Here is a 12955-nt window from a genome sequence, read left to right as displayed (position 1 = left end):
CGTAATTGGGGGGGGGGCAGTTGAAGGGAACTGAAAATCTTAGAAAATACTTAAAGCGGTGAGATCAGGATGAAACTGGATGGAAAGAATAAAAACCTGTCTAAGACACGTGACTGACATAATCGGACCGGATCTGCTCTCTTTGGTGGAGTTTGGGGGGGGGGGTAATTTTGAAAATTGAGGTATTTGTAACTTACGAAAGGGTGACCAGATCTTAATGAAATTTGATATCTAGAAGGATCTTGTGCTTTCAAGCCCTAATTTTAAATTCCGACCAGATCCTGTGACATTAGGGGGAGTTAGGGGGGGGGGAACCCGAATTCTTGGAAAACGTGAAAAGTGGGGTATTTTATTTTACGAATAGGTGATCAGATCTTAATGAAATTTGATATTTAGAAGGAATTCATGTCTCAGAGCTCTTATTTCAAATCCCGACCAGATCTTTTTACATTGGGGGAGTTGGAGGGTGAAATCTTTGAAAACACTTGGAGTGGAGGAATCGGGATGAAGCTTGGTGGATAAAATAAGCAGATGTCCTTAATACATGATGACGGAACCGTACTAGATTCGCTCTCTTTGGGGGAGTTGGGGGGAGGGGTTCAGTGATTTGGCGAGTTTGGGGCTTCTGGACGTGTTAGGACGATGAAAATTGGTAGGCGTGTCAGGGAGCTGAAAAAATTGACTTGATAAAGTCGTTTTCCCAGATTCTACCATCTGGGGGGCTAAAGGGAGAGAAAAGTTGGAAAAAAATTAGGTATTTATAACATATGAGTGGGTGATCGGATCTTAATGAATTTTAATATTGAGAAGAACATCATGACTAAGAGCTCTTATTTTAAATCCTGGCCGACATTAAGCCTCGTATTTTCCTTTTAAATCAGTCTACTGATTCATAGAATTTTGCTAAGGCTCATACCATATGATCTCTTGGCTCTTAGCTCTTCTTGCCTCGTCACAAGTGTCATATGAGCTCTTAGCTCTTGTTTTTTTTTGTTACGTAACTGGTCGGGTGGGATAAATTATTACCCCATAACTAAAAACGCTTTTAAATAAAAACTGTTTCAGATAATGAGGATGTAATTTAGCTTTAAGCAAATGCAATCAAATACAACATGTTTGAGACAAAATGGATCATCTAGATATATTCTGGGCAAATTTCGTTGAGTGGTCCTTGCAGCACCCCTTTTTGGGGGTTTTTCTGATATTCTAGGACCGTAGGCTCGATATGGTCAACCCAGGAAAAAAAATAAAATAAAACAAAACAAATAAAGACGCATCCCTAATCTTTCTTCTGACAAAAACTACTACATTCCACACTTTTATAGATGTGAGCTCGAAATCTCTACACTAGGATTGTCTAACACGTTGAATCTGATGATGTGATTTTCATTAAGATTGATTGATTTCTTGGGGGCGTTTCGTCCCTTTTTAAAAATTAGGCAAATATTCTCTGGCTTGTATGTTTAATAGATAGCATTAGGTACAATGAATTTCATATATTTGTAATCAGCATAAAAAGCCAATTCTTTTGATGTATCTCTTACTATCAAAATTCAGTTTTTGAGTTTTTAGAATATCAGGAGAGGGCTCCCTAAAAATTCTAGCGCCCTTTCTAAAAGACTAAAAAATTGGAGGACAACTAACCCCCATTCTGACATATCTTTTTTCCCCGAAATCATCCGATCAAAATTTTAAGAGAACCCTTTTGCTCAGCATAATTGAAACATCAAATAACTGTGCCTATGGGGATGACATAACCTCCCACAGCCCCTGAGGAAAGGGCTGTAAGTATGACTTTTTGTCAAGATATTTTAAGAAAGACTGCTAAAAAAAAGGGCGCTGAATTTGAATGAGAAGTATTTTAAAAGAACTCTATGACTTTAGCATAAAGAGCGAGGGTTAAGGAGGAGGCACCCCCCTCATATACAGGACAATTCCTTTTCATTTTAATTTTTAATGTTGCTCCTTACTTTCAGTTGAAAAAACTCGTTATTTATATAATAAAGGCTAAGAAATTCCCGTTTTACTACATAAAAACGCATAAAACATTTTTGACGATTTTTTTCAAGATTTCTTATACCCATTTCTTACAACCAACTTGCAAGTCGAAGAAATGTATTTCTTTATGGGAGGTTCAAACTCAGAAGCCCCTACCTTCTTGGTATGGTCCTGGTTTAAGGTACCCTATTAAACAAATTTAACTGAAAAATGTTGGCCAACTCAAAAAGCGAACCTAATAGGTCTTAACCCTTTTTTTGCCTGATCGATTTGAAACTTTCGTGGATTTGCTGCTGAGCCAAAGGAATCTCAGTTTTATGGGGGGGGGGAATAGTTATATGAAATTTGCTCTATGAAGGAATTAGCACACCCTACAGTGGGGCTGTACATTTAGAGAATATGGAGGTGAGTATACTTGAGGACCCAAATAGAGGGATCAAGGGACCCAAGAGTCTGGGCAAATATCGCCCTCTCAGACGAAGGGCTGAATCAGGGTGATTAGATTAGAAGGTTTTTGCTGTATTTTGGCATGAAGCTCAGCAATAGTCAAACCCAGTGGATGATATAAGAATAATTATCCATACAGAAGATGGGGATCGAGATTTGGAACGATCGAACAGTCTTAAAATTGTGAGCTCGAACTTAAGCACAAGGTCATAAAAAATCGAAAACCCAGATTTGGTACAACAATTAATGAATCAAATAAAGGAAAAAAGGAGGAAAACAACGAAAAATGAGGGCAAGAGAACAGCAAGATGAAGGAATGGTGGAAATCCTCCTAAGAGGCCTCTGAAGTTCCAAAACACCCGCCAACAGTTGATTTACTTCGCAGTAAGCAGTTTTAGTCTAAGAATAGAAACGAAAATGTAAATAAGTATGTCTCCAACTTTCCAAAATCGCTGAATTGAATAGATGACAGGAAGAACACTGAATAGCCAACTTCAGCTGTACCTAAATCATTTGGTGCTTAGGGCTTGTTGCGAGTGAAAGGACACTACTTGCATCTAGAATGCCAAAAGGGCGTATCTGCAATATTTCAAGATTGGCTAAGAGTAAGTTGAAGCTTTCAGGACATGTTGGGGACAAAACTGAACTTAATCAAAAGACACTATATGTGCCCAAATTTCAACAAGTTCTATTTCCAGTATCCAAAAAACGGCTAAAGAGAATACAGTAAAACACTTTGAGTTTCCTGATGGTAATGTTGAACTAAATGAACAGATGACATGTGAATCCAAGTTGTCACGAGGGCACATCTATAATATCTCAGGAACGGCTAAATGTATTAAGTTGCATTTGTCAGGGCATTTTCAGGAGGTAAAACTGTCAAGGAACGTTGAGGAGATGTTGAAAAATTCAAAAGTTATTATCTATATTCAATTTGTCAAAGGGAAAATGTCTACCATTGTCCCTTTCACCGGACAAACGGTAAAGGGTATTGAAATAAAGGGCTGAAATTTCCAGGGAATGTTGAACGAACCAAAAGACACTATGTGCATCCCGGCTTTTGAAAATAGACGGTATTCTGAATATACTGCTAGCGATATTCAATTGGAATTTTCCGGGCAAGTTAAGGGGGATGTTGAACTAAATTACACCATGTTGATCCAGGATGTCATTAGGGGGTTTCCGCTATACCTAAGAAATTGCTAAGCTTATCATGTTGAAACTTTTAATAAATCCTAGGGAGGAGTTTGAACTAATCAAAAGGCGATACTGCTTCCAGGTTGAAAAAAAAACGATTATGCAATATCTCCAGAATACATAAAGGTATTAAACCGAAATTTTCAGGAATTATTGAGGAGGATATTAGAGTAAAATGACGCCGAGTACATCCAGGCTTTTAAACTTTAATGTCTCAAGGGAATTTTTTAAAGGGGTGTTACACCAGCACGCAGAGCTGTTGAATGGGATGCTAAGCAGAATGTTGGGTAAAATTCTAGTTAATTGATTTCTTGCTATCTCAGAAAGGGTTTAGGTTAGGAAAATGAAACTTTCAGGGATGAATCTACAGACTAAAGTATGTCCCGGGAAGGTATTTTGAAGCAACTACATCCACTCCTTCTCCCTCTAGAGGGCCCTGACCTTTGATGACCTTTAAAAATATGTGTGTTATAAAGGTGAAACCTTGAAAAATAGATCTTCTGCTTAATTGAAGTACAACAAAATTGTTTTCAGCTTCATAGCTTTGCTCAATTCCATTTTATGAAGTTTTAAAGATATGCAATTACATTTCCTAAATTTTGAAAAAAAAACATTGATATGGCTAAAAATTCTACTCGAATAACAGGAATTGCATTTTCAGAACTAAAGGCAGAGAAAAAGCAACTAGTAACTGAAAATTAAGGTAAAATGTTGTTTTGTCAAAATTTCAATAGGTATAGACCTGTCATGTAGACAAATTTCAGGGCCCTCTAGAGGGAGAAGGAGTAGAGGTGGGTACTTTAAAATACCTTCCCGGGACATACTTTAGCCTGTAGACCCGTCCCTGAAAGTTTCATTTTCCTAACCTAAAACCTTTCCAAGATAGCAAGAAGTCAATTAACTAGAATTTTACCGAATGTTGAACTAAATCAAAACACAATGTGTGTATCAAGGTTGTCAAAATGATACATCTGCATAAATTTGAAACTTCCGGGGAAATTTAAAAATGGTGTCAAACTAAGTAATAACGCACTTTTTGTAAGCATGTTCTCAAATGGCCGTATATGCTATATATTAGGTTGATATGCTTAAAATTTCAGGCCATTAAGACATCTCAATTAACGTTTTAGAGCCAAGGGAACAACAACCGGAAACAAATCTGGCTGCATTGATTTTTGACATCCTATTTTGTTTTTCTTTCTAACAAGAAATCAAAATTGTTTCACAAATGAGCTCAAAATGCATTGATTTAAACAAAAAGGCAGCTAAAACAAAATACAACATGATAAGAATTTGATAATAAACGGTCAACCAATATTCGTCTATATTTGACAGGGGTTGAAAAAGTTGAAAATTTGTTAACTTCAGTTCAGAATCGTTACAGTTATTTTTTAAACTGCAAGAGTATTTACGGTGCCTGAGCAATAATTTTAATATTCTAATTCAAACTAGGAAAATACCTGAAAATTTTTTTAATTAATTTTTTGTTTGTTTGATAAAATCAACTTGCTACGTGATTAAGCTTACAGCTTTGAACACAATCAATTATAAAATGCCAGTAGAAAGGCACAGGCAACGAAAATTTGCCATTATTACAAATGATGATCCTCTACTCTGACAAAGGATTACAACAATTTAAAAATCCTAAAAAGGAAAACCAAAAGTTTCAAACTTAGTACATATCGTTGTTAGAAATCGGACTAGCTTTGGTAATCAAATATCTCTGAACAGACAGAAGTGTTAAAAGACATTAAACTGCGGGAAGAGCAAAAAACTGGTATTGCAAAAATATTTGTATATATTTTAACAAGGATTACAGCAATTCAAAAATCTTAAAAAATAAAACCTTTTGAACGCGATCAGTTATTTAATGTCAGAAGAAAGGCCCAAAAAATGAAAATTTACGGTTACTACAAAGGATGAGTTTCTCTTCTGACAAGGGATTACAACCATTCAAAAACCTTAAAAAATAAAATCAAAAGTTTGAAGCTTAGAACATATCGTTGTTAGAATTCAAACTAGCTTCAAATCAAACAGTTCGTGGTAACGAACTGTAGTAAGGAGCGACCCGGCTCAATAGTAAACGAAACTCTAAAAAACGGAATTTTGATGCTAAAATATACATCAAAAGAATCAGATTTTCATGCTGATTTTAAATATATAAGTTTCATCAATTTTAGTCTTTGTCATCAAAAGTTACGAGCCTAAAAAAATTTGCCTTATTTTAGAAAATAGGGGAAAACACACTCTAAAAGTCACAGAGTCTTAACGAAAATCACACCATCGCATTCGGCGTATCAGAGAACCTTGTTGAAAAATTTTCAAGCTCCTATCTACAAAAATGTGGAATTTCGTGTTTTTTGCCAGAAGACGAATCACGGGTGCGTGTTTATTTGTTTGTTTGTTTTTGTTTTTTGTTTTCCCAGGGGTCATCGTATCGACCAAGTGGTCCTAGAATGTCGCAAGAGGGCTCATTCTAGCGGAAATGAAAAGTCCTAGTGCCCTTTTTAAGTGACCGAAAAAATTGGAGGGCACCTAGGCCCCCTCCCACGCTCATTTTTTCTCCAAAGTCAACAGATCAAAATTTTGAGATAGCTATTTTGTCCCACATAGTCAAAAACCATAATAACTATGTCTTTGGGAATGACTCACTCCCCCACAGTCCCTGGGGGAAGGGCTGCAAGTTACAAACTTCGACCAGTGTTTACATATAATAATGGTTATTGGGAAGCGTACAGTCGTTTTCGGGGGATTTTTTTTTGGTTTTGGGAGTGGGATTGAGGGGAGGGGGCTATGTGGGAGGATCTTTCTCTAGAGAAATATGTCATGGGGGAACAGAAATTCAATGAAAAGGGCGCAGGATTTTCTAAAATTACTATAAAAAAACAATGGAAAAATAAACATGGAAAAGTTTTTTTCAATTGAAAGTAAAGAGTAGCATTGAAACTTAAAACGAACAGAGATTATTACGCATATGAGGGGTTCTAAAAATACTTTAGCATAAAGAGCGAGGTATTTAGGAGGAGATAAATACCTCGCTCTTTATCCTATAGTATTTTTAGTAATTTCAATTATTTATTCTAAGGCCTTTCTGATTCAGGGGTCATTCTTAAAGAATTGGGAGAAAACTTACGATTTAGTATAAAGAACGAGGTATTAACGAGGGTACAAACCCCCTCATATACATAATAAAAATTAAAGAATATAAAAGTTTGTTACGTAAGTTACTTCTTAAGTTACGTATATTTTTTACTAATAAAAAAATTCGTTAAAAATTTAAATTTATGGTTGCCTTTTTATGTAACCGAAAAATTGCATGGCAACTAGGCCTCCTTCCCCATCCCTTATTTCTCAAAATCGTGATCAAAACTAAGAGAAAGCCATTTAGCCAAAAAAGAAATTAATATGCAAATTTCATTTTAATAATTTATGTGTGGAGAGCAAAAATCAAACATGCATTAATTCAAAAACGTTCAGAAATTACATAAAAAAACTAGTTTTTTTAACTGAAAGTAAGGAGCGACATTAAAACTTAAAACGAACAGAAATTACTCCGTATATGAAATGGGTTGTCCCCTCCGCAATTCCTCGCTCTTTACGCTAAAGTTTGACTCTTTGCCACAATTCTGCTTTTTAAAACAATTAAAAGCTTTAGCGTAAAGAGCGAGGAATTGCGGAGGGGACAACCCATTTCATATACGGAGTAATTTCTGTTCGTTTTAAGTTTTAATGTTGCTCCTTACTTTCAGTTAAAAAAACTAGTTTTTTTTATGTAATCATTGAACAGACATAAATATGAAAAGACATTAAATTACACAGGGTAATAAACTGGTAATTGCGAAATATTTGCACATATTTTAGCAAGGGATTACAACAATTCAAAAGCCTGAAAAAATAAAATCAAAAATTTGAAGCTTAGTACATATCGTTGTTAGAAATCGGACTAGCTTTAATAGTCAAATATCTTTTAAAATAAAAGACATTGAATGGCGTAGAGCAAAAAACTGGTAATTGCAAAAATATTTGCATATATTTTAACAAGGGATTACTAAAATTCAAAAACCTTAAAAAAGAAATCCAAAAGCTTGAGACTGAGTAGATATCGTTGTTAGAAATCGGACTTTCTTTAATAATTAAATGTCTTTGAAAAGCCGTCAGTATGAAAAGACGGCAAATTGTCTCAGACTGTCTGCGGTTAAAAGACAAGCGGCAATGAGAATCCATTATTTCCATTCGTTTTAAGTTTGGATTATCCTTTCACTTTATTTATGTTCGTCTTTGGTTTAATCTGGCTGTTTACTTTTCTTTGAAAAACTGGTTTTTAGAAAACACCTCAAAAATTAATACTTAATAAAGCGATTCATTAGTTCTAGCAAAGAATAAAAATGATAATGAGCATTAATTTTACCCATTATTCAGCTACATGAAGGATTTATTGGTGTTTATAACGTTGAAAATAAGAATTTATAACTTACAATATTTTAACTTTAATAGAAGAAAAACTTACGTTTTCTGACCACAAATTCTCCTTGTCAACCAGTAACGGCATTCTGTCCATAACTTATAAGTTGTTCCCGGCACTTCCTCTACGACACAAGCGTTTGGCCTGAAACGTATCAAATTCTTCAGATTATCATCCTAGATTATAACTGTCTCAATGAAGAGGGCGGCTAAAACAACTTGTCAATCCTAGTCTAAACTTGGCTGGATTGGTGATAAACTCTCAGCCAAAAGCCCCAATCATAGCTCCATCGTAACGATAAAACAAAAATTTCGATTTTATTTAGTGTAAGTTCTGAAACTTTTAATGTAAGTCATACCGATTAATGACGAAATTACTATATGTTAGCATAAATGTAGAGGCATTAAAGGATCAACATAAGTCATAGGGTAAGTATGCATCCTATAAGCAGAAGTATCAGACATTTCCGGTGCCAGCAACAAGAACCATCAGACATATGGTCATTCTTAAGGTATAATTACTTATTATATCAGAAGTTCATGATTCGTTCGTTTAGTCACAGCTCAATAGTGGCTTTATGATAGGGAAAATGGGGTAATGGCGGCCAATGGGTAATGCCGGTCACTATGATTTCTCGTAAAGTCGATGACGCAGATTCCTACCGATTGGTGCTGCCATCTCAAGACAGTTTAGAGAAATGCTAGCGGAGCGCTCGCCATCTTGCCAGTTTTAGTTTGTCTGTTGCGTAAGAAAGACTGTTTTGACGTTTCACCTTATAAGAAAGACAATAGTTTAATCCACTATCATCTCTTTCGGTTTACATTTCACGAAACGAGACTTATCTCGCAATAACAAGGTAAGCCGTATTGTTGTACCATGTAGCATTTTATTAAGTTTTAAGCACTGATAGTTTTATTTTTAGCCGATAAATAATGACCATGCGGTTGGGGTAATGGTGGTCACCGCACTTGGGGTAATGGCAGTCGCGACCGGCATTGCCCCATTAGTGCCCATATTTTTAATTTTTTTTTATGTTTCAGATGCCCAGAAAATACATAAGGAAAACAGATAAAGTTAAATGGACTGCAGAGGACTTAAAGAAAGCAAAAACAGCCATTACTAGAGGATTATCGATTCGAAAGGCTGCAGATCAGTTCAAAATACCATTCAGCACGTTGCAAGAACGAATGAAGAGTGGGATTGATTCTGATCCAAGCTTAGGCAGGAAGTGTGTCTTCCCTCCTGCTCACGAAGCAGCTCTAGCTGACCATGTAAAAACTTTATCGAAGATGTTCTACGGTATCACTGCACTAAAATAAAGAAAAATTGCATTTGAATATGCGGAAAAAAACTAGTTAAGCCATAGATTCGATAAAGAAACAAAAATGGCTGGCCCGGATTGGATGTACGGGTTCATGGACAGAAACAAAATTAGTGTGCGCAAACCCGAAGCCACAAGCATCGGTAGAGCCATGGGGTTTAACAAAGAGGAAGTAAATCGTTTCTTCCAAAATTTAGAACAGGCTATGGATAAATACAAGTTTAAAGATACCAATTATTGGAACATAGATGAAACAGGGATCACCACTGTGCAAGATCCTGATCTAATACTGGCAGAACGGGGTCAAAAGCGTGTGGGTTCTATAACAAGTTGGGAAAGGGGCAAAAACATTACAGTTGTGTGTGCAATGAGTTTGGGAGGGCTTTATGCTCCACCAATGTTCATTTTTCCTCGATCTCGTATGTCCCCGCTCTTAGAAAAAACTGGACCACCTGGGTCTGTTTACTCATGCTCTAAGACAGGCTGGATCAATGAAGAACTGTTCGTTATTTGGTTTGCTCAGTTTACTCATGCTAGTAATGACAACAAAATGCTTCTTATTCTTGACAACCATTCCACTCATTGCTCAGCTGAAGCCTATGAATATTTGTAGGGAGAAAGGGATTGTTATGGTGTCGCTGCCGCCCCATACATCACATAGGCTTCAGCCTCTGGATGTAGTATTTTACTCACCCTTGAAGGCTGCTTACAAAAGGGAATGTGATTTGTTCATGAAAACCAGGAACTTAGTAAAAATTACCCCTTACGATGTAGCAGAGATATTCAATAAGGCCTAATCACCAGTTGCTACGATTGCAAAAGCTACAAGTGGGTTCAAAAACACCGGGATCCATCCTCTTAATCCAGAAGTTTTCACAGATGAGGATTTTTTGGTAGAGGACGTCCTCCAGAAGAATCAAGAGTTAACGCCTGATTGTTGGATGATTCCTTGAATGAAGTCATCACAGAAGTAGACCAATACGAAGTCATGACTGAACAAAACTTAGAATCCTCTGCCCAACTTGGAAAAGTTCATATTCGGCCTAACACACAAACTGATGTGTCTATACAAGAGATTTGTCCTCTACCTGGATGTAGTAGTTGGGCTGATGAACCAAGAAAAGGAGCGAGACAAAAGCAACATTCTCAGATATTGACTTCAACACCGATGAAAATCCTGCTACAAGAAAAAAAAAAGAAAGCGAGAAGAAAAAGAAAACATGATCAAGGAAAAACTAAAAAGGAAAGAAGAAAAGAACCAAAGAACTAAGCGAGTAAAAAAAGAACTTAATGGGAAAAAGGCTGCTATTATTGAAAGACAAATACAAAAGGTGAAGCAAAGGAAAATGAGCAGAAAACTTTTTGAATCTGACTCCGACACTTCGATTGATGAGGAAAACATTTGTGAAGACGAATCAGAAAGTGAGCTTTTTTTGACAAATATGGGTAAAGAAACCTGTTTCTATTACGAAGACACAGGGAAAGATGGAGAAATGTGGTATCGGTGCACTTCTTGTGCATTATGGGCACATCAAGAATGTTCTGGATGGGACACTCCTGACCGAGTATTTATGTGACATGTGCTCCAGAAAGTGAAATTGACTAAAAGTTCTTAAAGCTCATAAGCTAAATATATTGGCGCTTTAATTTTGTAAGTCATTTTTAGTATGGAAAGATTTTTGTTTTTCAAGTAATTGGCTTCTAATTAGGTCGATACTTTCAATTAAATTTTTGTAATTTCCTAAATACGGAATTATGTGACAATATAAATATAATGATTTCAGTTTAATATGTTTATGTCTTTGAAATTTCTCATATTTTTTAATTTACAGCCATTTAGTAGAACATGACATTACCGACTGCCATTACCCTATGATAGGGGGTAATACCAGTCAAAGCTGATTTTGCAAAACATTCATAATACCAATAGGTAAGCTTGATTAAGGCTCAATTTAAGTATGCAATAAGTAAAATATACTATGTTAGCGATTTGACATGATTTCGTTTGAATTTTATTTTTATGCTAATTTTTATTCACATTTTACCTTGAGGTGAATGCCATTGCCCCAGTCTCCCCCTACTTGTAAAAAAACGTTGCTGACACGTTGTTAGACCCCAGTTCCGTCAATAACAGACATGGTTTTTATGGCACTTGGTATTAACCAAGTGACATATAGCAATCGCAAATTCTGTTGGCCTGTCTGTCGGTCCCGGTTTTGCTACTTTAGGCACTTCAAGGTAAGCTAGGACGATGATATTTGGCAGGCGTATCAGGGACCGGACCAGATTAAATTAGAAATAGTCATTTTCCTGATTTGACCATCTGGGGGGGGGGAGTGGGGGGGGGTGCGTTAATTCGGAAAAAATAGAAAAATTAAGTATTTTTAACTTACGAACGGTTGATCAGATCTTAATGAAATTTGATGTTTGGAAGGATATCGTGTCCCTGGGCTATTATTTTAAATCCCGACCGGATCTGGTGATATTGGAGGGGAGTTGGGAGGGGGAAACCTAAAATCTCGGAAAACACTTAGAGTGGAGGGATCGGGATGAAACTGGGTGGGAAAAATAGGCACAAGTCCTAGATACATGATTGACATAACCGGAACGGATCCGCTTTCTTTGGGGTAGTTGGGGGGGGGGGGTAATTCTGAAAAATTATAAAAATGGGGTATTTTTAACTTACGAATGGGTGATCGGATCTTAACGAAATTTGATATTTAGAAGGACCTCGTAACTCAGATCTCTTATTTAAAATCTCAACCGGATCCAGCGTAATTGGGGGGGCAGTTGGGGGGAACCGGAAATCTTAGAAAATACTTAAACCGGTGAGATCAGGATGAAACTGGATGGGAAGAATAAAAACCTGTCTAAGATACATGACTGACATAACCGGACCGGATCTGCTCTCTTTTGGGTAGTTGGGGGGGGGGGGGGGTAATTCTGAAAAACTAAAAAAAATGAGGTATTTTTAACTTACAAACGGGTGATCGGATCTCAATGAAATTTGATATTTAGAAGCATATCGTGTCTCAAAGCTCTTATTTTAAGTCGCGACTGGATCTGGTGACCCTGGGGGGACTTTGGGGTGGGGGAACCTAAAATGATGGAAAACGCTTAGATTGGAGGGATCGAGATGGAACTTGGTGGGAAAAATAAGCAGAAGTCTTAGATACGTGATTTACATAATTGGAACGGATCCGCTCTATTGGGGGGGGGGGGGTTAATTCTGAAAAATTAGAAAAATGACGTATTTCAACTTACGAAGGAGTTATGGGATCTTAATGAAATTTCATACTTAGAAGGATCTCGTCACTCAGATCTCTTATTTTAAATCTCAACCGGATCCAGCGTAATTGGGGGGAACAGTTGGGGGTACCGGAAATCTTCGAAAATACTTAAAGCGGTGAGATCAGGATGAAACTGAATGGGAAGAATAGAAGCCTGTCTAAGATACGGGACTGACATAACCGGACTGGGTCTGCTCTCTTTGGTGGAGTTGGGGGGGGGGGGTAATTTTGAAAATTGAG

General features: G+C 36.8%; 1 protein-coding gene and 1 long non-coding RNA gene across 2 annotated transcripts in view; one reads left to right on the top strand and one right to left on the bottom strand.

Annotated features, from left to right (window-relative positions):
- The window catches only part of LOC136040118 (periostin-like), a 90727-nt gene that overhangs the window by 73099 nt on the left and 4673 nt on the right, over positions 1 to 12955 (bottom strand). The window contains exon 2 of the mRNA XM_065724219.1: positions 8150 to 8248. Within this exon, the coding sequence (XP_065580291.1) occupies positions 8150 to 8248 (99 nt within the window). The remainder of the gene's footprint in view (positions 1 to 8149; positions 8249 to 12955) is intronic.
- The window catches only part of LOC136040126 (uncharacterized), a 71334-nt gene that overhangs the window by 56888 nt on the left and 1491 nt on the right, over positions 1 to 12955 (top strand). The gene's annotated exons all lie outside the window — the stretch shown is intronic.

The sequence above is a fragment of the Artemia franciscana genome, chromosome 2 (genome assembly GCF_032884065.1).
Source record: "Artemia franciscana chromosome 2, ASM3288406v1, whole genome shotgun sequence".
NCBI classification, from domain to species: Eukaryota; Metazoa; Arthropoda; class Branchiopoda; order Anostraca; family Artemiidae; genus Artemia; species Artemia franciscana.
The sequence above is the reverse complement of the archived record's forward strand: the minus strand, read 5'-3'. Positions and strand labels throughout refer to the sequence as shown.